At 37.6% G+C, this 27,963-nt stretch overlaps 1 protein-coding gene across 1 annotated transcript in view; it reads left to right on the top strand.

Annotated features, from left to right (window-relative positions):
- The first annotated feature begins 904 nt into the window (after nucleotides 1-904).
- Nucleotides 905-27,963, top strand: part of CDC14B (cell division cycle 14B) — a 104,689-nt gene continuing 77,630 nt past the window's right edge. Inside the window, 4 exon segments of the mRNA XM_078153012.1 lie at nucleotides 905-1,261; nucleotides 1,263-1,302; nucleotides 26,130-26,220; nucleotides 26,898-26,973. Coding sequence (XP_078009138.1) covers nucleotides 1,148-1,261; nucleotides 1,263-1,302; nucleotides 26,130-26,220; nucleotides 26,898-26,973 — 321 coding nt within the window. The 5' untranslated portion in view covers nucleotides 905-1,147.

Raw genomic sequence — 27,963 nt, 5'->3', positions numbered from 1 at the left:
AGATAGATAGATAGATAGATAGATAGATAGATAGATAGATAGATAGATAGATATGGATACGAATGTAGATGTAGGCACAGATGACGATGTAGATATATAGATATCATTACTGTCGAGGAGATGTGTAAAACTTGTACAAATCAAAAAAGTATTTGTGGGCAGGCACTTCAGAAACATTAAGTTTCAGGGGAAACATGACGGAATTTTAGAAACACAGTTGGGGGTAGGGTATGGAATAGAGAGGAAACGTAGGGAGGCTGAGGGTGGTAGTTCATTGCAGCGTTGAGGACCCTATCCCTGATTGGTGGGACTGCCCATATTTACCTCTATGGCGTCATTAGCTACTTGTTGGTAAAATGCCCCGTCTCCATGAGGTCACATATCCCTGGCCAATGAGAAGCCTTGGTTTGCAGGACTAGACTAGGGCTGTGGGCATTTTTTGTGAATGAAACTCTACCGAATTCCCCTCCAGGGGTCCGCAGTAGCTGCTGGCCCCGGCGCACTCAACCTATTCACCTACCGGGGCTGTAGCAGCCTTACTAGCCGCTGTGTTACCATCATAAAGCAGCCCTCTACCATCATCACCACCTTCAAGCTGCAGGGAACGTGGGGGCGGGTTAAAAAAGAGAAGGAGGAGGAGAAGGAGGAGCTGCCGCCGTTGCTGTTAATGCTGCTGCTGCTGCCGCCGTTGCCGCCGCTGCCGAGAGGGCTGCAGGCAAAAGGAGGCAGTGGCGAACTAGGGGCTTCCTAGTCTTGCAGCTGAGGCTGTTCGTAGTGTGAAGAGGAGCGTTAACTTGGGCTCCTCCTCTTCTTCCTCCTTCACCACTTCCTTCTGCTTATAGCTGCTGCTGCTGCTGCTCCTCCTCCTCCTCCTCCTCCTCTCCTCCTCCTCCTCCTTCCCTTCCCCTCCTCCTTCCCCTCCCCAGCTCCATCACCACCGCCAGAACCCCTCCACCGTCACCGACGCCACCACCGACGCCACTACCACCGAGCACCATCGCTTCCCATTCCCCACCCCCTCGCTCCCGCCCCCTGCTTTTTCTCCTCCTCCGGAGTGCATTGGTGCGGGGCTGGCGACGGCTACGGCCTCACGGGCGGGAGCTAAGGGCAATGGTCGTGGGTCCCTGGACGCATCGCGCTCGGCTCCATGAAGCGGAAGAACGAGAGGCAATCCTCGAGCTGGCTCAAGGTCTCCAACACCAAGAGCTCACTGGACTTATTGGGAGCCAAGAAGAGCAGGAGCTCGACCTCACAGGACCTGGGGGGAGCTGGAGCAGGAGGACGTTTACTTGGACATCACCGGTAAGAAGCGCAGCTGCAGGGGTGAATATGTACCCCGTCCCGCCCTTCCTAGGTGCCACGCAGATTAAGGATTGTTTTTTTGGGGGGGGATGCTGGTGAAGGAGATGAAGGGGCGTGGTGGTTGAACCCCTTCACTACTCCCAGTCATCTCCGGGCGGGGATCACACAGACCCCCTTCCTTGAATCCATGCTCACCAGCTCCCTGTTGCTCTGCGACTGGTTCAGGTGCTCTTTGGCATTTGCGGGAGCCAGGAGGAGGTGGAGAGGGAGTCCAAACCTTTTGAATCACCCCTCCACCTTTGAGTATCCCTCATCCCCCTGATCTTTCGCAGTCCTGAGGTGCAGCCCCCAGGCCTCACCTTCCCCCATCCCCGCCCCCTTCTCCACTTTCTGTTTCTTCCAGCTGCAAGCCAGGAACTATTCCATCTTGCTCTTACCCTACCCCGCTGGCCCAGTCCCTTCTTTTAGGACAATGAGAAATAAGCAACTTGGCACCAATGGTTGTGTTGGTTGAACAGAATCGAAATGGATTTCAAACTTGGAGCTTTAGTCTGTGGGGAACCTAACACTTTTTCCCATCATCTCCGGGTTTTTCGGAGTTCTTCCATGGAATCGGGCTGCTAGCCAGGATTTGGAGAGCCTGGCGCACATGTTAGTTTTGAACATCTTAAGGAACTAAATTGTTTCCTTGAATCCTTTTAGGAGAAAGAGGCTTTTGCATCTGGTTCAGGAGAACCCCGTTTGCTTTTTGCTGGGCTATCCAGTTTTTTAGTAGGAAATCAGCTAGAGAAGGTTGTTCAGTCACCAATGGAACAGCATTTCCTGAGTCATAGCACTAAGGCCCAAACACTCATTTTCTTTGGCTGTTTTGGTGTTTCCCTCCTCTCCCTTTCTTGCTTCCCCCCCAAAAACAAACAAACAAAGCCAAGACAGGGCCCAAGTGCTTGAAAAGGAAATCTGTTATTTTGATGGAATTTAGACTAGTCAAGTTATTCTCACCACAGTTTTGTCACTTCTAAAAAAGCAGTCCTTTGATATCTGTACCCATTACTGAACACTTTAATAAAGCCAAGCTAGCAAATAGAGGTCAGATTTCCCAAATCAACAGAAAAGGTTAAATGCATTTTGTACAGCCTGTATATCATATCTACTTTGTTTTTAATTCCATTTTTGTTTGCATCACCTTAACCTCGGAAAAACCAGGCATATGGTAGCTTTTCCTAATACTAATATAGAAATGGAAGATTTTAAAAAATGAATTTAGTAGGAAAGTAATGATATACCATATCTTAATTAACAAATTCCCTGCAAACAATTATGCTTTTAACAGCACTCTGGGTAGATCATGAGATGGAGAAAGTTCCAGGCTCTTGCTGGACCCAGAAAGTATGTGTCCAAAGTGGCTGAAAGGGAGAGGCAGTGAGGTTTCTCAAATTGAGGCCTCTTGTAGGCATAGCTACAGGGCTTTCAACCCCTACTCATTTTGGGGGTAGGTACTGTGGAGGTCACAGACTGGGAGAAACTATACCCAAGAGACTGGATCACTCCCCTTCTCTCTTCCTTATGCCCTCCCCTACGGGGGCTAGAGAGGAAAAACCTTTTCTAGGAAGAAGCTCCATTCCTACACAAAACAGAAGTGAATCCTTAAACCTGAAAAGCAACCCCATCCTGCCCCCCACCTTTTTTTTTCAGCCTCTAGAAGTGAAATTTCTAACCGCAGCATATGTCACTGGAATGCACCCTCTTCCTTAATAGAGATATTGCTATATCACATTGAGGGTTTTGTGAGGATGTGGCAAGTATGGAAAGCCTTCAGAAAGATAGCCAGGAAATATTTTCCTTTCTGGTTGCTTAATCAAACATTGAGGGAGAAAGTCTGTTGTGTTATTTGAAATCTAGATGCATTTTTTTCAGATTTAAAAAACCTGGCAAGATGAGATGGGAAGAGATGAAACTAGTCTGAGTAGACTCTTTAAGGAAGGCTTCTCTGATGGAAAATCATCACATTTTTCAATTTTCTCTCTGCTCTATTTTGGAAATTGGTGAAAGGGAAGAAAGAGAATTGGATATTGTACAATCATTCTATTTTAACGTAATTAAAAATAAAGAATTTAAAGTAATTTATTTACAAGTTTTAAATTACCTTTAGCTAACGAGACCAACTTAATGAAGATTTAACTCCAGGTGCAGGTTTTACTTTGAAATGCCTTGCATTGACCCTCAAGCTTTCTACATTGTTCAAAACTACAATCTACTTTCTTTATTTTGACTTGTTCTTCTTTTCTTTCCAAAAGATTTCAAAGCTCCTTTCTGCAAATTTTTGAAACTTCTAGGAAGCTTATTCTACTGTTCCACCTTGAGAGAAATATGTCAAGAAAAATTTTTGTTGTTAATTACTCACATACCTGGGGCTTGTTGGCACTAAAATTTGGTTATAACTGAAAGTATTTTGAGAAATTGAGGGGAAATAAGGGTTGGAGTTTGTTTCTTTGGTTTTTTTTTTGATGCAGTGTTCAATATTTATGTTGACTCTGCCTGCACTGTTTCCTTAAATATTTAAAAAATGAATTTCATTATTTAAAAAATAAGCCCCACTCATCTATAAGTTTACAGTATCAATTAATATAGTGTGCCTACTACAAAGGCACACAGTTTATCTTCTTTTCACCATATACTTGTAATATCTTCAGGAATTTCTGCTGCTTTATATAGCTGTTTGTTTCCAATTCAACACTCCAGAGATAAGATTTTACTCCATATTGTCCTTACAGATTTTTTCTAGGTTGGAAAGAGGGATAGAAGGAGAAGACTACTGTAGATAGTAGGGAAAAGGCTCTGTCCCTTTAGCAAGGACACTTTCCTAAATAAGCCTTCATATTATATGAAGAGGAGAGACAACAATAAAAACAAATTCTTTATCAAACCATTTTTTAAAATTACTAGGGCCTGTGTGACATTTTGATAATTAGCATGGAATTCAAAAGGGAGAAAGGTATAAAAGATTAGAATCACACAGAGGACCTTATATTTAAGAGACAAAAGTATATTTAAATGAAGCAGAGAATAACTAAATGCAGCATTTAAAACCATGCAATGTAACCTAGTATTGACTGTATGTATGCATGCTGAGTAGACATGGATTATGTGACTAGGCAGAGAGGTGGTGGGAGAAGGGGCTTTTTTTTTTTGAGGCAGTGAGTGAGTTTTGATTTGGTCTATAAGGTCCCTTCTAGTTATAAAATGCTGTCATTCTTCCACTGAAAGGAAAGAAGCCGTTGCAAGTAAAGAGGAAATAAGCAATATGTTGTAAATAAGGTAAACTGAAGTAGAGGAGAAGCTGTGTTAGGGAAAGTTGTTTTGTTATGGTCTGGACCTGTGTGGAAGCATAGTATTGAGCAATGACAGTCTGACCCAGGTTCATCTCCTTTCCCTTTTTAATGCCATCAGGAATTTTTTTTTAAATGACTAGGAAAATAACTGTTACATTTTTATAATACATTGAAATGATTCAGAGACTTGATTTTTGTATTTTGTACTGCGGTTGCTAAAGAAAATTGGCAATATATATGCAGGTTGAAGAAAGATTTAGGATATTGTGGGGGGTTTTTGTTAAAATATATATTCTACTTGGCAAGTTGTCTCCTAAATATCTCATCTAATTTTACATCTTTTGACATGTTCATATCTCTTAACACACACTTTATCAAGAGTTGATATATTATATGCCAAGACTGTAATTCTTTTTAAAGCCCTCATTACACGACTTATTCCTTATGCATGATGTTATGCTGGATATACTAGAGGAAAAGATATAATTGATAAATCCCAAGAACTTAAAGAATTTATGGTCTACAAGCTATGACATTGATAAGAACAAATTTATAAGAGGTTATATATACTCAGGGACCATTGAATAGATATTAATATGTATGTAGGCAGTGGTGCAAGCTTTTTTTTGTGATAGGAAATGAAGAGTATGATGGGGATTGCATTTTCAAATAAAGTGGAATCCAGGGGCATGTATTTATTTCTGTATTAGTTTTCAAAGGTTTCATGAAGGAGATTGAACAGAATTTCAGAGTTTCAAGAAACCTTAGATGATCTAGTCCAATCTTTCCTTGAACAAGAATCTCTTTTACAATACAACTGACAAGTCATCATCCAGCCTTCAGTTAGTACAGAACCCACTATGTTCTGAGACAGCCCATGCCAATTTTTTCTTTTTAAAATTTAATTAATTTATTTTTAGTTTTCAACATTCACTTTTATAAGATTTTTAGTTCTCACGTTTTCTCCCTCCCTCCACTCCCCCTTCCCCAGGACAGTATGCAATTTGATACAAGCTATACATGTATGATCATATTAAATATATTTCTATATTAATCATGTAGTGAAAGAGGAATCAGAGCAAAAGAGAAAAACCATGAGACAAAAAAAAACCAAAAAGCAACAAAAAAAGAAAATAGTATGCTTCTATCTTCATTCAGACACTATAGTTCTTTCTCTGGATGTGGATAGCATTTCCCATGAGTCTTTTGGAATTGTCTTAGATCATTCTATGCCAATTTTTGATAGGAAGTTTTTGTAAGAAAATTTTCCTTACATCAATTGTAATTTTGTAATTTGTAATTTTTCCTCTTTGCATCTTCTGTCCATAACCCCATTACAAGGTTAGTTTCCCCGACTCCTCCTGTGTCTATTAGTATAGACTAATCCAAGTCTATACAGGATAGCCTTTGAATACAAGGATCAGATAGTCCCTAAATATGCTTCTCTCCCCCCCCCAAAAAAAAACCCCTTATTCCACAACTGATTCTCATCCCAGTCATATTTCTCTAGATCCATGCCAGTTGATTGGTGCATATAACATACCAGTTGTAGCCTGTTGAGGGCAGTGTGTAGAAGAACCATTCCTCCTCTAGGCTTGGACATGATCCTTTTCTTTGTGGAAGCTTGATGTCATTAGCTTCTTTTCTACTCTTCTACTAACTCATGTTGTGCTTTCCTTCCACTTCAACCTGAAGATCTTTTTCATATGAATTATTGTTTAGTCATGCCTTTTCCACTTTATAATTATACAGTTGATTTTTGGAACCCAAGGGTAGAATTTAAGGAGGTTGTACTAGAAAGTTTCTCAGATCTTTTCCAGGTCTCCATCCTACAATCCCATGACTTTACATTTATCCCTCTTAAATTTTATCTTATAAGATTTAATCCATTGTTCTGGTCTGGCAATACATTTTTGTTTTTGTTTTTTTAATTCTGACTCATCTAAAATGTCAGGTATTACCTTCAGCTTTGTGCAAATCTGATACACGTCACCTATTCTTTTATAAAATTCTTTCCTGATAATTTTTTTTTAAGCACAAGGATGGGTGTATCACTAGAGAACTCTTTGAGATGAAATTGACTAATCAATGAGTAGTCATTGGTTCTGGTCATCCAATCAGTCCTCATTTTATTTACACATTTTAAACTGAATATGTTCATTCCTGAATACATTGTCTTTACTCTGTTAAAAAAAAACACAAACCACAATCTCCTTTCTTTTAAACTTTCTTATTTCTGTGAAAATTACCTTCCATCCTTACAGTCTCCCAAATTCCTAACCTGTGCTTTATCCTGGACTCCTTACTGTCCTTCACTCCATGTATGCAGATCACTTGCTAAATCTTGCCATATCTACTTTCACAATATATCTCACATGTAACCCCTTCTTCACACACGCGGCTACCACCTTGGTTCAGGCCCTTATCACTTCTTGCAATAATCTCGTAATTGGTGTCTGTGTCCCAAGTCTGTAACCACTAGAGTGCATCATACACAGTGCTGCAAAAGTTTTCTTGAAACACAGAGCTGAGAATGTGACTCTTCTACTCTCAATAATCTCCAGTGGTTTCCTGTTGCCTCTAGAATCAAATAAAAACCCCTTTTTTTGGCTGGTAAAGCTCTTCACAGCCTGGCACCAACCTAGCTTTTTAGCCTCGTTGGACACTCTTCTCCTTCCTCTTTTCTAATCCTGCTAAACTGGGCTTCTCTCTGTTCTTCACACATGATGCTTCACCGTCCTGCCTCTGCCATTGTCCTGGCCATTCCACATACTTGTAATGGATACCTTTTGCCCTCTGCCTCACTGGAATCCATCTCTTCTTGAAGACGCAGTTCAAGAATCATTTTCTGCATAAAGAAGCCTTTCCTTAAAAAAGCTACTAGTGTACCTTTCCTCCCAATCAGTTTATATTTGCCTATTTTGTATATTTCTTCTATATATGGTTTTGTATGTACTTTTTGTCTTCTCCATTAGTATGTAAGCTCCTCATGAGTAGGGATTGTTTTATTGTTTGCACTTGTATCCCCAGTGGCTTACATAGTGTCTGGCACATCATAACTTAATGAATACTTGATTTGTTACCCAACTATTCTATTGATTATCTAGCCCCTATCCTTTCATCTGTCTGTCCACGAGGACTGAATGAGAGACTTTCTTAAATGCTTTGCTGAAATCCAGTTATACTAGGTTTACGTTTCTCTGATTCATCAGTCACCTTCCCTGTCAAAAAAAGATGAATCTTCACAATTTATTCGTGATGCAAACTCAACTGTCTTAATAATCACTGCTCTAAAAGCAGTGATTTTAGCTTTAGACTTAAATTCTGCTAAAAGCAGAAACCATCCCCTTGCAAATCTGCAGCTGCCCTGTAATTTATTATCTTAGAGAGTGGCCTGAGTGGCTGGGTCACCAGTCTCCACTCATTCTGATTTAGAGTGTTCCTGACACTTTTCTTAAAATTTTGTGCATCTTAAACTACTTGCTGTTGTTCTTCTATACACTTTTTTTTTGGTCTTCTAGTTGACAAGTACACAGTTCCTTAGACATCTATCCACATTATTCTCTTCAGATAGTCCCCTTCTTTATCAAAATTGTTTCTGTTTATACTGCCTTCTTGGGTGGACTTATGCAGAATTTTAGACCAAGAGGTCCAACCTGTCATTTTGCTGAATTTCTTGAAATCTGCTCTCCTAAAATCTAGGGTTTTATTTTTCTTCTTTATCATGGGCTTGCCACTTTCTCCTGGGATTCTTCTCATTTCTACTTCAGCAAGAAGTTTTTCCTTAGTGCTTTAATAAGTCTAGACCAGCACTTTCCCACATTGCTTCCTCCACCTTTTGAAGAATGAAATAAACAGTAAAATCAAGAATTCTTCAGCTGTCCTCCTTTTGGAAGAAAGCATGCCAGCAGCTGTTTGGATAGCTGAAGATGCTATCATTATTCTCCCCTGCTGAGACAGATGCATCTTCTCATCCTATCTTGTGCTTGAGGTTGGTATGACAATCTATTGATAAAATTTTGTGGATTTTAAAAATATAATATGCTTTTCTCTAAAGTTATCTCATAAGAGAAAAACAGAAGCTCTTGATGATAGAAATGCAATTCCATTTCTGGTATCAGTATACTATGTTTACATAATGCTGATTATGTTTTGGATAACATCAAATCACCAATAAGCTTATGGGTCTTTGTTAAATAAAATAAAATGCCTCAGGGGATGAATCCTTAAAATAACACATTTTTTCCTTATATGACCTAGATTTTAAATATTGGTTTAAAATCAGGACTTATGCTATGCTCTTAAAATATCCTGGATTTTAATAAGTTGTAGTTTAGGGAATGGACCTGTAATTTTATTGGCATAGGGAACTCCCAAATGAAGAAACTCACTACCAGTGAAAATCAGCTCCTCTTTAACTTAAAGTCTTAGGTATTTGCCTAGAGCACTGAGAGGTTAAGTGATTTGCCTAGGGCCACACAACCTATATGCCTGAAAAGCAGTACTTAAACCCAGGTCTTACTGTTTCCAAGGCTTGCTGTCTCTCCACTACACCATGGTGCTACTCTGTTATTTTTAGCCAGCAAAATTGGTACCAATCATGTACATCAGCAACTTGTGTATTACAGTCCACTTGAAAGAAAAGTGGTCATCAAAAGGCTTTTCCAAATTTAGTCATGTAACACAGAGAGGTACATAATTACTTGTAGGTAATTGGCACCAGGCCAGAGGTAAATACTTGTGCTTGTGACTAGCCTTGAAAGATATGTATATATTTCTTACCATCTTAAGGGTTGCCATTTCTATGTCTTTTTTAAATCTTTATGGGGTAAGTAGAGGCATTAGTTAATACCGACATTTTCTAGATGGATGAATCCGCAAAGTGAGGTTAATTGCTATGAATCATTGAATTTTATTCTGAATTTTTTTTTATTCTGAATTACCTTTAGCAGTGCTGATCCTAGCCAGTATTCATGGGTTTCTATTTGCTGCCATTTGTTCACCTTCCAAGTTTTAAAATTTATAAGCACTTGTGGTTACTCTTTTCAGAAGAGAAAAACAAATCTTTTAACATTTGATTTCACCTTTTTAATTTAAGCATATTTTAAGACTATGTGGCATCATCATCACATCTAAATTCTCTAGTCTATATGAATGTCTGAAGTCCTCTTCTCTCTTTTTTTTTCTATAGCTTTTCATGGATACTGCTCCAACCAGGTATTCAGACATTGACTCTCATTGTAGTTCTTTCTGATGATTATAAACTGTAGAATTTAAATTCATGCTGTCAGTTGTGATTCATGGGTCTCCCCTTTCCTGTTTGTTTGTCTAAATTCAGTCTGAGTTAATTCAGTTTTATAGAAGCATATTCTCTTCATGTTTATGATTTAGTCTTGATTTTTTTCTTTTGATATGAAAACTTATCTTGGTTTCAGAAGTGCATGGATACTGGTGAGGATGGTTGCTACAGTATAAACTTATTGAAGTAATTCTGGAAGCCAAAATTAGGGCAAAGGGCATATTTTCTAATGTTAAGTTGTTGGATTTTTTTTAATGTGAAACTCACCTTTGAAAGGTCTTGCTGAAAGTAAGCTTGTAGGGAATTCCTGCACACATCTTGGTATCTAGTCACAGTAGCTGGTCTTAATGGTTTTCAGGTGTCTTAATTTTCCAAGTAGTTCTTAGTTTAATGACTAGGCTTACTTTTTAGTTTAGAGTGTATCACCAAAGAGGAAAATCTATGAAATGTAACAGTGCAAGGCTTAAATTAAGAGTAACAGTTTATCCACAGGTACCTTACATATATCTATAGCTTTATCTATAACGTGGTTTGAACCTGTGGTTTTGTAAGTGTTGAGAACTTCTGCTGTGAAAACCTCTTCTAGACCAGAAGTTGCTCTACAACTTTTCTTCTTAAGAGAGTTGCATAGGGAACTTTAAGTGACTTGCCCAAGGTCATACAAAACCCATATGTGTTAAAAGCTGGACTTGAACCCAGGTCATTCTGACTCTGAGATCAGCTGTCTCTACTACAGCAATACATACATACACGCATACACACTTACATACACACATATACATACATGTATATATGCACATATATACACACATATTTAATACACATCTATATATTTGCACAAGAGAATAGATATGTCTTTACATGAGAGGTAGTGTGGTGTATAGATAGAAGTTTGGCATTAAAGTCTGGAAGACCTGAGTTCAAATCTTAACTCTTAACACATACTAGCTAGGTGACCATAGGCAAGTCACTTAAGGTCTCAGCACACCCTAAAAACCACGAAAATACAAATTGGGAGTTGTACTGCATCAATGGAGGGAATTTAATACTATGAGTTTCCTACACGAAGAAATCACAAATCCAAACCTATGTCTGTATGTGCATGCGTGCGTGTTTGCATTTGTGTGTGTGGTATGTGAGTATGTATACGTACCCACATCTAATTATTATTTTGATTTCCTTTAATATTTGTTGCATTTGATTTAAGGACAAATACCTAAAGAACAGGTCTGAAATGCCAAGTGTGTTACCTCAAAGTATGCTTTATGTTTCCTTATCATTTTATTTCTTTAATCTTTTCTATAATGCTTTAAATACTTTGGATCACATATGTCTTATAGGACCAATTTTCAGTGACTTTCTAGCATGCTTTGTTCCATGTCCACTTTAAGATTGTGGCTTCCCTGTCTTTGTCACATGTGTAGGGTTGAGAAAAGCTAGGTTGTATAAATTAATTTTGACCGTACAACTTCATATTTAATGAATCTGTTTTACATCACTAAAACTTTGGTCTCTAACATTCTGCCTGTTGCATAATAATAACAGCAATAGCTAACATTTATATAGCACTGTGTGTCCAAGTGCTTTACAATTATAGGTACTATTACTATCCCCATTTTACAGATGAAAAAACTGAAGCAAACAGGTTAAGCAACTTGCTCAAGGTCACAGAGCTAGAGCTAGGGACTAAGACCATATTTGAACTAAAGTCTTTCTGACTCCGGACCCAGAGATCTATCCCTTGCACCATCTTACTACATAAAGAAGAACTGCTCATTCTGGCTATTTGGAATTCTCTTATGGTTTTGCAGGATATTATAATATTCTTACCAATTAAAATTTAATAATGGAGATTTTGAGCTCTCTAAAGCCCCAGCTTCCAGGAATTTGTCAGTGACTTGCAACCCTATATAGTTTTGTTATGTTAATTTGAATTTATGAAAACTTTGAAGGGTTCATGTTTGGTAGACCATTAAAACATGCAGGTATTCACTCAATAAATATGGTGGGATACAAAGATGTTTTAAGACCTGCGGAATGGGGGCACAGGATGCAGATGATCAGCTCAACCTTTTGCCTTCTCTCTCCCAGATTGTATCATGCAGCCAGCTCCTCTACTTATCTATTAAACTAGACAATGTTACTGATGCTAATAGTTTACATTTATATGTTACTTTGTGGTTTACAGAATACTTTACTCACAACAACCCTATGAATCTAGCAAATTTTACCACCTCCAATTTTCAAATTAGGAAACTGAGGCCCAGGATAGTTAAAGGATTTGCCCAGAGTCACACAGTTTCTTTTTGCTATTCAGTCTTTTCAGTCATGTCCAAATCTTCATGACCCCATTCGGGGTTTTCTTGGCAAAGATACTAAGGTGGTTTGTCATTTCCTTGTCCGGTTCATTTTCCAGATGAGGAACTGAGGCAAACTGGGTTAAGTGACTTGCCCAGGGTCACACATCCAGTAAGTATAGAGCCAGCTTTGCACTCAGGAAGACGTCTTCCTTACTTCAGTCCTAGCACTCTATCCATTATATCACCTCACTGTCCATCACAAAGCTGCTCAGTATCAAAGTTGGGAATTGAACCCCTGATCTCTTACCCCTGAGTTCATTGCTTTTTCCATTATGTTATTCTGCTTCTCAGACATGTGCCTTCTTTAAAAAAAAATTTCAACAATGGAAATTTGGGAGAATTTTGTAATGAAAAGCTGTATTCCTCATGCAAATAATGAGTGAATCAAAGTTTCTAAAGCCCTGTGATAATTGTTCTACACATGTTAGATGCGGCCTCATCTTTACACAGAGCATTTTTCTACCTTAAAAAAAAGGCCTGAAAGGAACATTTCATAGAAGTGTATAAATAGTTCTATAGCAGGAAACATAATGAAAGTTGTTAACAAAGGAGATTGGGTCTATAGTTCAATTAATTACACATCTCAGTCTGACTCTCAAAGTATCCCAGGAGGTAACTCATTTTTGTTAAAGTAATTATTGAGCACATATAAGTCTCATGAACTGAAAGTACTGGAGAACATTGAAATTTTCTATTTTGGGGTTTAAATTTTCTCTGAATCAAGCTGAAAATGCACCCTGATTTTTACATGTATTTTCACAACTGTCACTGGGAGACAGCTTTGACATAATGTAGAATAAAGTTCAGGTTGTGATTTTTAATTTCTGTTCATTTCTCAGCTTGTGTTAAAAAATGTTACTATGATGCTGTTATTAGATTGCTTCTTTGAAACTGCTAAGAGATGAAGCTGCAGATTAAGACTTCATTGCTCCCTATTTGAAAATAAAATAAATTGTCACTTCAATTCAAAAAAGCATTTATTAGGCTCTTATTATAGGGCAGCGTGCTAGTTGCAGGCATACTAAGCCAAAAATAATATAGTTCCTGCCCTCAAGGAACTTATTTCTTCTATAAAATGCAGGGGTTGAACTGGATGAGCTCTAAAAATCCTTTCCAGGTCATTCTGTAATTCTGAGTCATGGCTTAGACACTGCCTATATGACCATGAACAATCTCTCTAAACCTCACTTTTCTCATTTGTTTGATTGCTTTTGGTTTTATATCACCTTTGTTTTTGCTAGGCAGTGGGGTTAAGTGACTTGCCCAGGGTCACACAGCTAGTAAGTGTCAAGTGTCTGAGGCTGGATTTGAACTCAAGTCCTCCTGACCCCAGGGCCAGGTGCTCTATCCACTGTGCCACCTAGCTGCCCCTCTCATTTGTAATATGGTGTCTAACGCATGGCTTCTATAAAAATATATAAATTATTAGTAGTAAATACCAATGTTAGTGGCTAGATGTGGTCATCACTGGGGAATAACTACAAGAATAGCAAATTTATTAACCAAGGCTTTATTTAAAGTACTTCATTTATAAAGGATTAGGCAGCTAGGTGTTTCGGTAGATAGAGTGCTGGGCCTGGAGTCAAGAAGACTCACCTTCCTAAGTTCAAATGTAGCCTCAGACACTTACTAGACTCTGAGTAAGTCACTTAATCAAGTTTGCCTCAGTTTCCTCATCTGTACAATGAGCTAGAGAAGGAAATGGCAAACTACTCCTGTATCTCTGCCAAGAAAACCCCAAATGGGGTCATGAAGAGTTGGACATGATTGTAAAATGACTGAACAACAAAAACTAAAAAGGAAAATTATTTCTTTTAAGAAAGAGCCTTTTGCCATCAGGGCAACTCTAATGATAATGGAAATAACAAGGGATGGCCCACACAAATACATAGAAGGCATGGTGGAGAGAGTGATGGAGTTGGAGTAAGGAGGACCTATATTTACTAGCTGAGTGATGCTAGAGAAATTATTTAACTTTTCTTCATCTCTTGTATCCTCATCTCTAAAATGGATGTAATAGTAGCACCTACAGGGTAAGGATCAAATGAGATAATACATGAAAAACCTTGAAGTGCTATGTCAATATTAGCTACGATCATGATGTAAGAATTACACTTTTAATATTTCTTAGTAAACATAATTAAATCGGGTTTTTACTCCTATTAAGGTATTATTTTATTTTGAACCATATGCGTGAAAGGTCTTACTAAGCATAAAATCAGTTAATCTTTATTGAGGGCTATGTGCCTAGCTCAGAGAGATATCAAAAGATGTTTGAGAAATGGGCACCTGATCTCAAAGAATTTGCATTCTAATGGGGTGGGGGCTGAGTCTGACATATGAAACAATTAGCAAATAAAGGACTAGCAATTAAATACTAAATTGTGTAGAATATCTTGTAAGCACTAAGGAGGAGTTCAGAAAAAAAATAAAGGAACACTTAATTTAGGAAAGCTTCCTGAGCAAAAGTGAACATGGAATGATAAAAACTATGCACCTTATGACTTGATTGATGCTTTCCCCAACCTTGTCTTATCAGATTTATGGAACCATAGCAATAGTAAGATAACTTAAGTGACATTTAATGTGATGTAATATGTGTGTGTGTGCGCACGTGTGCACTGAACTGTAATCCTCCATGACTTGAATCGATCTCTTCAAAGGATGTCACAGGGAAACCAAAAAAAAATCATTTGTTGGCCAATGTTTCTGGTGACGAACCTCTCTGAACGTGGGCGAGTCTAATGCTTGAATTGTCTATTGCCAGACCCATACCTCAAACCTTTCCAGTTTGGTAGAGGGCCTGCCAGAGCTAGTGTTTTACTGGCCCTCCACCTCATGATAAGGCATGGGGAGAGCGCTTCAGTGGGCAAAACTAGAGTATATGTACATTTTATTCCAAAATAAGTTTTTTCCTCCCAAATTACTATGTGACTAGGAATGAGAGATGCTTCAAAGCATCATTATACTTGCTCATTTTGTTTTCAGGCTGTTTGGCTTGGATTTTATTTTTGAAATAGGATGATGTTCAGGTTCTGAGACAATACTCTAAAGACTGCTGTATTGCTAAAGCCAAAAAAAAAAAAAACCCAAACAAACCAGTATTGTGGATTTTTAGGTTTTTTGGGGTGTGTGTGTGTGTGTTTTCTAATTTGGACTTTCACAAAATAGAGTCATAGCATTTTAGAAGAGACTTTTGCAAGAAATAACTTGGTCCTCTCACCTGATAGATGGAGAAAATGAGGCTCAGAAGGTTAATAACTTATCCAGGTTCAACCAAATACCAACAGAGATGGGACTTGAATCTCCTGAATCCTGGGCCAATGTTCTTTCCTCTATCTCAAGACAAGCTAGTCAGAAAGCTTGGGAGAAGTTACTGACTTTAACCTAGTAAAACCATGTCAGTGAACAAGTACTGTTCAAGGGCTTCTAACACAATGGCTTGGTTCTTGACAGGAATAGCATTAAAATGAATACATCAAATGTTGGGATTTTATACAATAAAATATATTCTATCTGATGAATTCAATAAATATTTTATTGAATGACTACTGTGTTACATTTGTTAGATGACTTGGGGTGGGGGATACAAATGTATCCCTGGCCTCAAGGAATTTGTAATTTTTAAAAATATAATATGTATATATACGCACATATACATAACCACATACACATACACGCATACACATGTACATATGCATATATACATGGATATATGCATATGTGAGTGGGTATATATAAATTATAAGTATATATGTGTGTGTATACATACCTATATGTACACATGCACACATACATGCATATAAAATCAGCTACTACAAAGCAGTGTGTGATAACTGTTTGGAACACTTGTGGCAAATATGAGTTCGGAGGAGGGTAGCTACAGATGTGAGAATACATAAATTCAAGTGTGGTTTTCTATAAATACCTATTTGGTTGCTATTTTTCATTTCCAGTTATCACTACGTAATGCTTTTTAATTTCTATTCCATGTCTCCTTCTATTTTGTTCAAGGCACAAAAATATAGTGATTAAATGTTTTTACTTTCCTAGGCCTCTCAGCTCCTTGTGCCTTCCCTTCCAAGACTACCTTTCGTCCTCTCTGCATGTGTCTCTGTCCTGATTTATGTCCATAGTCATCCATCCTCCATTAGAGTGAGTTCCATGAAGGCCAAGGTGTCTTTGCTTTTTATTTGTATCCCTAGTGCTTAGCACAGTATGTGGTATATACATAGTAAGTGCTTATTGGTTAATCACTTTGCTTCATTTTCACTGGAGGAAAGAAGTAAAAAAATAGTTAAAACCCCTGACAGTTTTGTGAGAGGTAGAAATAGCTAATATGTTTGTATAGCCCTTTGAGGTAAGTACAATGGGTATTATTGAGATTTTACAGATGAGGAGACTAAGGCTCAGACAAATAGAATTGTCCATGGTTACACAGCTAATAAGTGCCTGAGGTGGGATTTGAACCAAGGGATTTCCTGACTCTTGAGGTGTGCTCTCTTTCTACTATATCAGACTTGTTCTCATGGATCTAATTAAATTTTACCCACGGTTTCACATGTGAACAAGAAAAATAAAGCTTGGGGTTTTTTCCTTGTATTATAGACATTCTGCAATAAAAATTTTCATTTAAAAGTAGTTAGAAAAAAATATTTTCAGCAGAGTCCGGAGATCCCTGCCTGGTGCTAGTAGTGCTTAACTGAGTGTTGATCAGATCTTAGCTAGAAGACAGAAAGATAGATAATTTATTAAATGCCTACTATGTTCCAGGCACTGTGCTAAATGTTATGAATATACACTCGATCAAAAAGATAGTCTCTACCTTGTCATACTCATCAAACCAGGAGTTTGTCTGTTATTAATATCTACTTAATTTTGACATCTGTTTAAATTAAAATATCCCTTTAAATGCTATATAGTATAATTATTTAGTACCTCTAATGATGGACAGATTTCAATGTTTGTTAAAGTTGCAAGTTACTTAAGTGAATAAATCAGAATTTAAGGAGCAAAATAATGAGATAGTTTATATATACATGTATATGTATATATATTTATATATGTACATACAAAAATACAGATATATGTATATGTAATTTTTTTTTTACATGTAGCATAATTGAAAGCTAGCAATCCTAGGAATCAGGTTAAATTATATTCCAGTCTCACTGCTGACACACCCAGGCTATGTGACTCTTAAACTTTCAGTATTCCTAAGCAGCTTTCTAAGATTCTGGGTTGCTGGATAGTTAGCAATCTGTATTTGTATGGGAAGTTTTCTCAAGGGGAGCTCTTTACACAGATGAAATCACAGGTCTGGGCCAAGACCAAATTTTCTAACATGGATAATCCTAATAATTCTAGGTAACTTATTAGATGAATTTAAATTGGGCTTCAACGCAGTGGCAAACATAATAAAACATACTTATTAGTATGTAAGAACATTTTGTATTATCTTTTCAAAATTAAAAAAAAACACTTTCTTTTCAAGGTTCAGAGAATTATTTTTGTAGCATAAAGTAATATAATCACCCTCACCTTGAAATATCCCTTTGATTGCCACAAAAAATAATCTGAAATATAAATGAGTAGGAATTATATTTATCAAACCACTATTTACATAAGGAAAGGTCAGTGTTGGTAAATAAAGAATTCTGACTATGTAATGAATGCTTATAAAGCTATCACAGCCATGTAGTAGAGATTCTATGTTCAGTTCTTTAAGGATTATAAACATAAGAACTCCCCAATCTTCCCATGGTTTGGATGAAAATCAGTAACTTAAAAAAAAATTAAGGTTTCTTCCTTTGGAGAAAGGGAAAACGTGTTTCATACGAGATTATTGACAGGTTGGCCCCATACACTTTAACTCCTACAGTGAGCTAAATGGCCCAGATCTGAGAATCCATTCTGATAATGATGACCTGTAAATAAAGTCAGTATGCTCCATTTGCTGAATAACCCCACTTAACTAGGGTAATAAAGGGTGTTCAGCAAATATCCCACTTTCTTTCTTTCTTAGGTTTCCCCAATGTTCTGCTGGCTCCAGCTCCCTTTGTGGTGCTCCAGGATGTATTCTTCCATGATGTCACAGCTACCACAAGGAAGCCCTGCTGTAAAGTGAAGTGAGCCCAAAAAAGGCTCAGGTAAAGTGTTTCTTTATATGGTGTGGGTTTCAGTTTGCTTCCTTTGCTCTTTCACCTTTTTTTTCCCTTTTCCTTTTCTTTCCTTTTTCTCTTTTTGTTAACGTCTTAAATCTTGAAAGCCATATCATATAAAATATGTATTTTTTTAAAAGTCACTCAGCTGAGCCCTTGGGTTATTTTTCTTGTGAGGCTTCCTTGACATAATTTTAGAGTAGTGAGTAGGAACAGTGACTGTTAGCATCTTAGGATCTTGGGGCATACTTCCAAAGACTGAGATACTTTGAGATATTAAGATGTATACCAAAACTTGGGTTGCTATAGTCACTAATACCCAGGAAAACTAATTGCTGAGAACTGTTCTATGGAAACCTAAAGTTTGACATTTTGAGAAGAATTCTTATATCACAGGATTTTAAGTTAAACACACATTTTCTCTAGGCCAACTGTGAGCATATGTGCTCTGTAAAATATAGCAAATCACTCTCATAAGTGCCTGAGGTGGGATTCAATATCTTTCTAATCAAGCGATATGCTACTCTGTGAATTATAGGCTCCTTCCAATACTATCAAATATGTCTCTTTGTCACAGTTCATCAAAACTTGTGGTTTTTTTTTTAATTACATTTGAAAACTTCTATCTACTGCTTTTGGTTTTAAGATGGTACACAGAATTGGAAATTGAACTTATGTGGTAAACATACTTAATATCTTAGGAATCTTTGAAAGTATTTTTCTGTTGCTCATTATAGTTTGGTAGGACAGCATTATGTAGAAATCTTTGCTATTTCTTGAGAATCTAGCTCGTCATAAAGTAGGGCCAGTATGTGAAGGGAATCTGTAATTTTTAATTATATTTAGTGACAAGTGTCTAGATATGCCTTTGGCAAAGCATTTTGGCATTTTCAAAGCTCCTGCTATTAGGAAGTCTATTGATGAGTTCTTTCTTTTTCCTCCACTAATAAATTTGGAATTCTTAATCATCTTCTGTGCAAATGGACTTTTCGAATCAAAGACAGGTTTTGAATCTCTCCAAAAAGTCTTTATAAACAGAAAAATATCTTCTTGTCGATGAATGTTAATAAATATTCTTCTCATCCTTTGGCAATGAGTGCTGTTTAAAAGCATCAAGGAAGCAACTGTGATAGGTTTTGAAAAAAAAATCATCAGAACATTCTTGAAAAATGCCAAAAAGCATCAATAATTAATATTATGAATAAAAACATTTTTCTGTGGGTGGTTTATAAAACAAAAACAAATTCAAATGCGTGTATTGAATTAACATTTTGAAAAATGTATTTAAATGAGTCAGTTAAAATTTCATTTTTCTTGCATATTTTTCTTTGGTATTTTCACTGAAGTAGAACTTTAAAACTATATTTCTGTGCTTTCAGTTCTAGAAAAAAATAGCTTTTATATAGCTAGGAATAATTACAGAGGACTGTTCTAAGCTTACCCACATATCTGAGGGATCTCACTTTCTTATGTCTGAAAACAGCTGACTAGTACCACCACTACTGTCCTGATCATGGTCCAGCATTTTATTGTTTATCTGCATATATCATCTTGACTAAAATAATTCACTCCCATCTTACTAACCTGCGTTACCTGCTTTTCTTTAAATCTTAAATTGATCTAATGTATTCTCTTTTCTTTAAGCATGGTAGCTTTAGTCTATATGCTTTGTATATGGTATTAAAAGTAGAGTTTCCATTCAGAAGTTTTTTCTTTTGAAATGTATCTTTTTGACCAAAGATAAGGACCTAGTTATTGCGGTAGGGGTTCTAATCCAGGCTAGATGGGAGGAAAGCCAAGATAAAGGAAGAGTGTAGTAATTCAGTGTGTGTAAAGGAATGCTGGGTGGCTCTTCTTTCTTGAATCCAATATGTTATTCTTACTATCGTTTTAAGTTTTCCCTTTTCCTAGCCTAGTAAGAATCAATTCTTTTCTGACCAAGGAAGTCTATGGTGGCTGCATAATTGTTGTCTCTCTTTATCCTCCCAAAAAAGGAGAGGGAAGAATTATGCAAGGAAAATACTTCTTTTTCTCTTTAGATCATAGGATCCAGAGCTGAAAGGTACTTTGGATGCCTTCTAGTCCAGTGGTACTTTGGGTCTTGACTCATGAGTCAGAGATGCAGACATATTACTAGAGGTCTGTGAATACAAAAATGTGTTTTGGAGGTTGAATAATATATCTTGCACACATATACAAGTATATACTACTATTTTTCCAAATTCTTTAGCTTTTGGCGTGACTAATAAAGTACAGATTCATTTAGAAGTATTACTAAATTCATAGTAGCCCTTTGCCATGTATTTTCTCAACCAACCAGTATTAATAGCATAACATTGTATAGGGGTCCATGAATTTTTTTTTTAATAATAAAGGGTCCTCTCATATTGAAACAGATTGAAGCCCCTGATTCTTTCCAACCTCCTCATTTTACAACTAGGGAAAACTGAGGCCCAGAGAAGTTAGATGATTTAGTTACTGGCAAAGTTAGAAGTAGACCCAGGGGTGTGCTTAGAGGCAGCTCCAACCAGCTCTCATTGTTAAAATTTCAGTGTAAGTATTTACAGCTCAGGAAATCAGCAAACTCTACAAATTATGGCTTGATTTATTGCTTTGTTGATTACTAGACTTGAAAGTGATGGGAAAATGTGAATAGTGGTGATTAAACTTAAAAGTCACGTCCTGCATACATTGTTGTTGTTATTGTTTTCATTCTAGAGAGTCAGTTTTTAAACACTTACCATCACACCCCCAACTAGGCCCCCAGTTTCCTGGCCAACTGTCTACCACATTGGTTCTGAAAATGGGGAGGGGGAAGGGAGACATGAACTAAAACTTTTTAAATATGATGATTCTGAGCTCTACTCACTACAGCGAAGTTGAATAGTAGCCATTTTCCTTCTGCTTATCATCTAAGACAAGTAGCAATAACCTTAACAAACACATAAAGGAACTACTAATGACTTACACAAGCATCACAAACTTAAATTTTGGATCCCTATTTTAAACTTTCTAATGGGGGCTCTTTCTAGCTCATTGCCCTTTTCAAAACACCCTCCCTCCTATTCCCCCCTACTTCCAGGATTTCTGTTTGCTCTGGCAGGTACTTGGACAGTAACCATAGTAACAGCACATAAGTAGCAGGTAGTGATGGTAGTAATAATAATCACAGCATTAGTTCATATATACATAGCAGCTTATAGTTATAGTACTTTACATACATTTTTTTCTGATCCTCTGAATAAACCATAATAATACCCTGTATTATTAGTCCTGTTTTACAAATAAGAAAACTGAGGTTCACAGAGACTAACTTGCTCAAAGTCACAAACACTGACAGAGCTGACAATTAAACCTAGGACTAGTGTGGTACAGTGGAAGGAGTACTAGACTTAAAAATCAGAGGATCTGGGCTCAAATCCAGTCTCTGGCACTACTTGAATTATCTTAGGTAAATTACTTAACCACTTTGGGCCTCAGTTTCCTCATATATAAAATGAAGGAGGTTGCCTCTCAGGTCTCTTACACTTTGAAAATATAAGATCCCATGACTTTTCCCCACATAGAGAAGACTATTAAGAATACTATGCATGTGCAGTTGGGGAAAGGAAAAAAAAAGATTTTCAGTATTATATACTGAAAAGAAAATACAGAGGTCTGAATGGTTAGAGTGAGGCACTCATCTCTGTTATATCTGGGAGGATTTTGTTAAGCAGATGGAATATCATTTCTTGGGAGACACTTGACCATTTTTTTCCCTCTTGATTTTGCACAGAGATTATGTATCAGATTGTCTGATACAATCTAGTATTTGCCTCTCTTGCTGGAGTAAGTTTTTAGAGTCATTTGCTTGCATGCAATTTTTTCCAAGACAGTCAAGATTGTATGTATTTTGAAGAGTTTTCTGGGCGTGTAAATTTTGCTTCTGCCTTCAGCATCAGAATTTTCAGCATAGGGCGCCAATACTTTTTTTTTTAGGCTATTGGGGTTAAGTGACTTGCACAGGGTCACACAGCTAGTTAAGTGTCAAGTGTTTGGTCTGAGGCGGGATTTGAACTCAGGTCCTCCTGACTTCAGGGCCGGTGCTCTATCCACTGCGCCACCTAGCAGCCCCAGGGCGCCAATACTTTTAAGGGAAAATTAGACTTTAATTTTCCCTTTCTGGGGAAAAAATATTATCTAATATGTGTAATACATGTATGTATATGTTCTCTGTCTCTCTCTCTTTCTCTCAGTCTCACTGTCTCTCTGCAGAATTTCTATTTGTTCTGGCAGGTACCTGAACAGTAACCATAGCAATAGCACATAAGTAGCCGTCATAGTATCTACATCTATTATCTATCTATCGATCTATCTATGTCTGCCCTTCTAAGGGGACTGAGCATTGCAACAGCAGCTCCAGATGTGGGGATACCTTTTACATTTTCTCCCCCAAAAAAAACTAAAGGAGGAAAAATATTTAGCATTGGTCTCCCCCACTCTATCCTCTAGTCACCTCTTGGGAATCGCATTCTTTTGTACTGGAGTGGGAAGGATAAGAAAGTAGGAAGTAGGACGTAGTATTTGCATGTCCATTGATCTGATGTCCCAGGTGGGTAGTTTCATTGTATCTCCAGCCACTTGTTTAGTTCAGCATCATCTGCAAGGCCCTGAGGTACCTACCTAAGGAGCTACAGACCGAAAAAGAAGCTAGTCAAAGCAGACCCAACAGAGGGCGTGCTGTCTCCAGCACAGACCCACCAAATATTTGCTGCGTTAAGGGGAGGAGGTAGAGAGGAAAGGGGGTGAGACTGCAGTCAAAGGATCATTTTCCTTTTCAAAAGATAAGAATGTCTTAGTTTCTGGCTGGCTCATTAAGGTACAATTGCTGGATTGCAGTTTATTAAAGCACATTCCCTGGGTTGTAGCAATCAACTAACCCACTTTAGCAGAATCTGGCGCAGCTGGAGGCGTTCATGGAGGTGGGGCCTCGGCGCCGCAGCTGCAATAACACCTCGTTCCGCATTCCATCTCGTTGGAAATAACAGGGGGAGGAGCCTTGAATCTGGAGGAAACTGGCCTAGAGACAAACTTTCACTTAGGGAGCTAATTCTGTATTTGTGTGTTTCCCTTTGCTTACTCGAATCTATATCTGTAGCCCTACTCTTTTCATCTCATCAGCTGAAGTATTTTCCCATCTCTCAAAGAATTTTTTACGATAATTGAAAAATGCTCAGAAAAATCCACTTACGTTCTTATCTTGAGAATTTTCCTCTTTTATTTATTGCACAATTTGGAAATATTGGTTTAAAGTTGTTAATTTCTTAGTTTGCTAATGTTGAATTTGGAGGTTCTCAGGAAAGTTGGCACTCCCCAGTGTTGGGTATGGTATCGAGGGAAGATTATGGTTCCTTCTCCTTTGGACTTAGATATAGCCCTTTAACCTTTTTTTCTCCTCTTTTATTTCGGGGGGTGTGGCCCGACGCTTCTTCCAAGATGCAGATCTGGGAAGTTAGATCCGCCCTCTTGTAGCTTTAACTTTCCTTCTCTACACTTTTTCACTGTTTATAGTGTCCCACCTCCCCCATCTCTCCTCCGCCCCTGTTTTCTTAGATGATTTTAAAATCATGACCGGCAAGGAGAAGTTTGTAGTGGAGGTGATAAAAGGTGAGTCTTACACCAAGGGGACGCTCAGCCTTGCTTGTCTGGAGAAACAGCTCTGACCTCCACCCGGGGAGCAGAGTGGGAGGAGAGTATAGGAGGGCGGAAGGAGAGAGTTGATACCCCGGACCCAGCTCTAGCATTTCTTGTGTGGTTTCCACGACATACGATCTTGTCTAGGGAAACCTCAACTTACTGGAGGTTTCTTCTGTCCCTAGCCCTTAGCAGACTTAGTCGGAGGCTAAAAAAAAAATAGCATGGTATTAAAAGGGGGAGGGAAGAATCCAAAAATTTGCTTCTTTGCATTTTTGTCTTGTATACTCCAAGAGTCACTACAGTGTAGAGAATGGGAGAGGAAGAATTAAGCTGAGTACTTTCCCTGGAATACAAAGTGATTGGACCTACAGGTCAGGTCCAGTACCCTGTGAGGGTCGTGCAAGTCCTCCATCATAACTCTTGAGTTCTGGAACTTGGGACTCTTTCCGAGTTAATCCTTTTAAAAGGAAAAAACTAACTATATAGGTTGCTTGGGGGGAAGTATATAAATGCTTTTTAATGTGGGATTTTATAACACTAATTTTGTTCATTAACTTATTGCATTTGGGGTTTGTAATTGATACGTTTTTTCAAGTAATGTTTAAGTGTGGTTGCAGAAATCGAGTGAGTTCAGTATAGGTCAAGACATTTAGAAGTTAACAGTTTCGAGGATCAATGCCGACTGGCGTCATTTGTTTCTTACCACCAGTTATACCGAAAATAGAACTTAAAAAAAATCAGTCTGCATTTTGCGACATTTTAAAGCACAAATGAGCATGTTATTGCTTTTTTGTGGACTTTAGAGCTATCGGTGGTTTCTGGGGGAAGCTTAAAGACCAAGATTTCCAAGGGGAGAGGGGTGGGGCTTAGTAACACTACTTCGTAGTCTGCTGCTTGGTTGCATTTGACCATCGTAGGGGACTCTGATGTATTTTCTGCAGTTGCGAAGGTCCGATTCCAAACTGATAAAAAGTCTAACCCATGTGGGGTTTGTATTTTGAATAGTACCGTAGCCTTTTAAAATAATAAAAACCTTAGTGCTTGGGCATGTAACCCTTTGTTTAAAAAAAAATGTGGCGTAAAGACATGGATTGCTTTTGTTAGGTTCTTTGCTTTCTGTGAACTTCATTTAGAAGCAAAAAGAACCTCCTTCCTTAAAAAATAACCCCCCAAAATGGTTTTATGTTTGAAATATTTGGTGTATGCCTTAAGGTGCATTAGCAATTTTTTTCAGGATGTTCTAAACACAAACAAATAAGATGTTATAGAAAAAGTTTTGCAGTGTGTGCTGGCTGTTTACAAATGCTATAATTAGCTGAAACCTCAGGGTTTTAACTATTCTGATAAACAAGTGGTAGAAACTTGTGAGTTCATCCCAAAATCAGGCAATGCAATTCTATGGGAAGTCACTTATTCCTCCTTAATTTCCATGGATGAAAGGTCATAGGATCACAGATTGAGAGCTGGAAGGAATCTTAAAGGTCAGCTAGTCCAATCCCCTCACTCTGCAGATGAGGAAACTGAGGCCCAAAGACGGTAAATGAATTGCCGGTGTCACATAATGGCAGAGGTAGAATTTGAACCTAGTTTTCTAACCACAAATCTAGACCTTTTCTTTTGCAAAGACAATAATCCCTTAAAAAAAATCATTATGGGCAGCTAGGTGGCGCAGTGGATAGAGTGCTGGCCCTGGATTCAGAAGGGCCAGAGTTCCAATTGTGCCTCAGACACATAACACTTAACTAGCTGTATGACCCTGGACAAGTCACTTAACCCCATTGCCTAACTAAATTTAAAAAATAAAGTTGTGATTGATTGAAACAGCTTGCATTTTTTATTATTCACCAATTGAGTTTCCTAGTATGTGGAAACATGAATGAAAAATAAGTTTGTAATAAAAGAAATCAGAGAGATTTGGATAACTTATGAGACTTTTTCCTCTGAAGAAATCAAGCTTGTCATTTTAAGAGTAGTATTAGTTTTGACTTTTTTTGCATTTCAGATCGCCTTTGTTTTGCCATTCTTTACCAGAAACCAAAGAGTGCTGCAAACATACACTATTTCTCCATAGATGACGAATTTGAATATGAGAAGTAAGTATGATCTTGTGCTCTTCTAAAATTATAGAGAATCTATTCATTTTTCACTAAGCTAGAAGAGCACCTTAGTACAGAATAGCCTTAAAGACATATTAGTTTTTTGGGATTATAGGATTGGATAATTGGATTATAGAGATTGCATTAATACATTTCATCCTTCATGGTAAAATAGATCTTGTATGGGGGTGGGGTGGGGAAATCATACTTTTCCCCCCCTCAAGTTTCGGAAACAATTTGTATGAAACCATAGAATGTTAAGAACTGGAAGGGAGTTTAGAATTCATCTATTCTAGTTCAGGCATATATATTTTGAAATTTATGCTAATATTAAACTGAGTTTGATAAAATAGGATATGCTTTACATTACTTAGCAGTAGAGAAAAAAAATTTGTCAGATGTAACAGTTTTCCCCCCAAAGGTGTTTTCCAGTTATTAGTGTAAGAATAGAAAATACTTGGTAAATGTGTTCATTGTGGTCATTTATTTTTGGAAGCTTTGTGTTTGCCAATATGTTTCCTCCATAACAAGGCAATATCTTTAAATTGTTTGTCCAGTAATAGGATATTATGTTGTGTGTTTTTCTTGTAATTTGATCTGCACAACAAAAACAGGCATTTATTCAGAAAATCCAAGCCATACCTATACAATTTTGTTTGTTTTCACTTTTAAAGCTTCTTCGCAGATTTTGGACCACTCAATCTGGCAATGGTTTACAGATATTGTTGCAAGATAAATAAGAAATTAAAGGTAAACTATTTTTTTGGTAGCAGATTGGTTTTAAGTAATCAGCATTGGTCTAGTCAGAAAAGGAAAACATTCCTCTTCTTCAAAAGAGTAGTCTCAGGTATTTTAGAATGACTTGTGATGTTTCCTATGCATTTAGAGAAGGCACCTATATATTTTATTTTCTGTTTTGTTTTAGAAAGAAACTACATATATATGTACATATGTTATCATTTTTGTTGAACAGTTCTTGTTTATGCCTCTCCTGTTTTGATTTTTATTGATTGTATTTGTGACAATATTTTAAGAATCATAATAGCCACTGTATAATAAGGACAACACAGTAGTATCTATACCAGTGGAGTTGAGGCATAAGCATAAACTGATCTCATGTTTTCATTAGTCATTATTTTTTTTTGCATTATATTAGAGCTAAAAGGATCCATTTTACAAATGATGAAACTGAAGCCCAGGAGATGAAATTACTTCCCCAAACCCACATAGACATGGAGGAAGTGGGAGAACCAGGTCTTATCCTATGCCCAGTGTCCTTTCCACTATACCTCCCACTACTCACCTTTGATAAGAAATGCCAGCAAACAAAAGGAGTGATTTCTTTGTTCCCTTGGGAAATTTTGAACCTTGTTGATCATGTTCTAGGTCAGACTATTCTGGGCCAGGCTTAACTTTAACTCAGTCCAACAGTTCTGCTTTGGGGGAGTAGGGGGCAATAAAACACTAGTAACCAAGGATAAAAAAATTATATAACTCCAAAAGAATTATCTAACTTCTAACTCACAACATTACAATGTTAAACTCTCATAGGCTGAGCCTTTATGCCTCAGGCTGCAAGGAAGTCAAACAGCCTCTTTTTCCTCATAGGACCTGCCCAGCCTACATAAAACTGGTGACACTTTTATCACATAGACCTTCTTAACCTCCTCACTCTAATGTAAATACATGGTACTTTTGTTTGTCAATGTGGCATAGGTCAGTTGAAACAAAAAGGGTGTC

This window comes from Phascolarctos cinereus, unplaced genomic scaffold (genome assembly GCF_003287225.1).
Source record: "Phascolarctos cinereus isolate Bilbo 61053 unplaced genomic scaffold, phaCin_HiC Scaffold_4;HRSCAF=312, whole genome shotgun sequence".
In the NCBI taxonomy this organism is placed as follows: Eukaryota; Metazoa; Chordata; class Mammalia; order Diprotodontia; family Phascolarctidae; genus Phascolarctos; species Phascolarctos cinereus.
The sequence above is the reverse complement of the archived record's forward strand: the minus strand, read 5'-3'. Positions and strand labels throughout refer to the sequence as shown.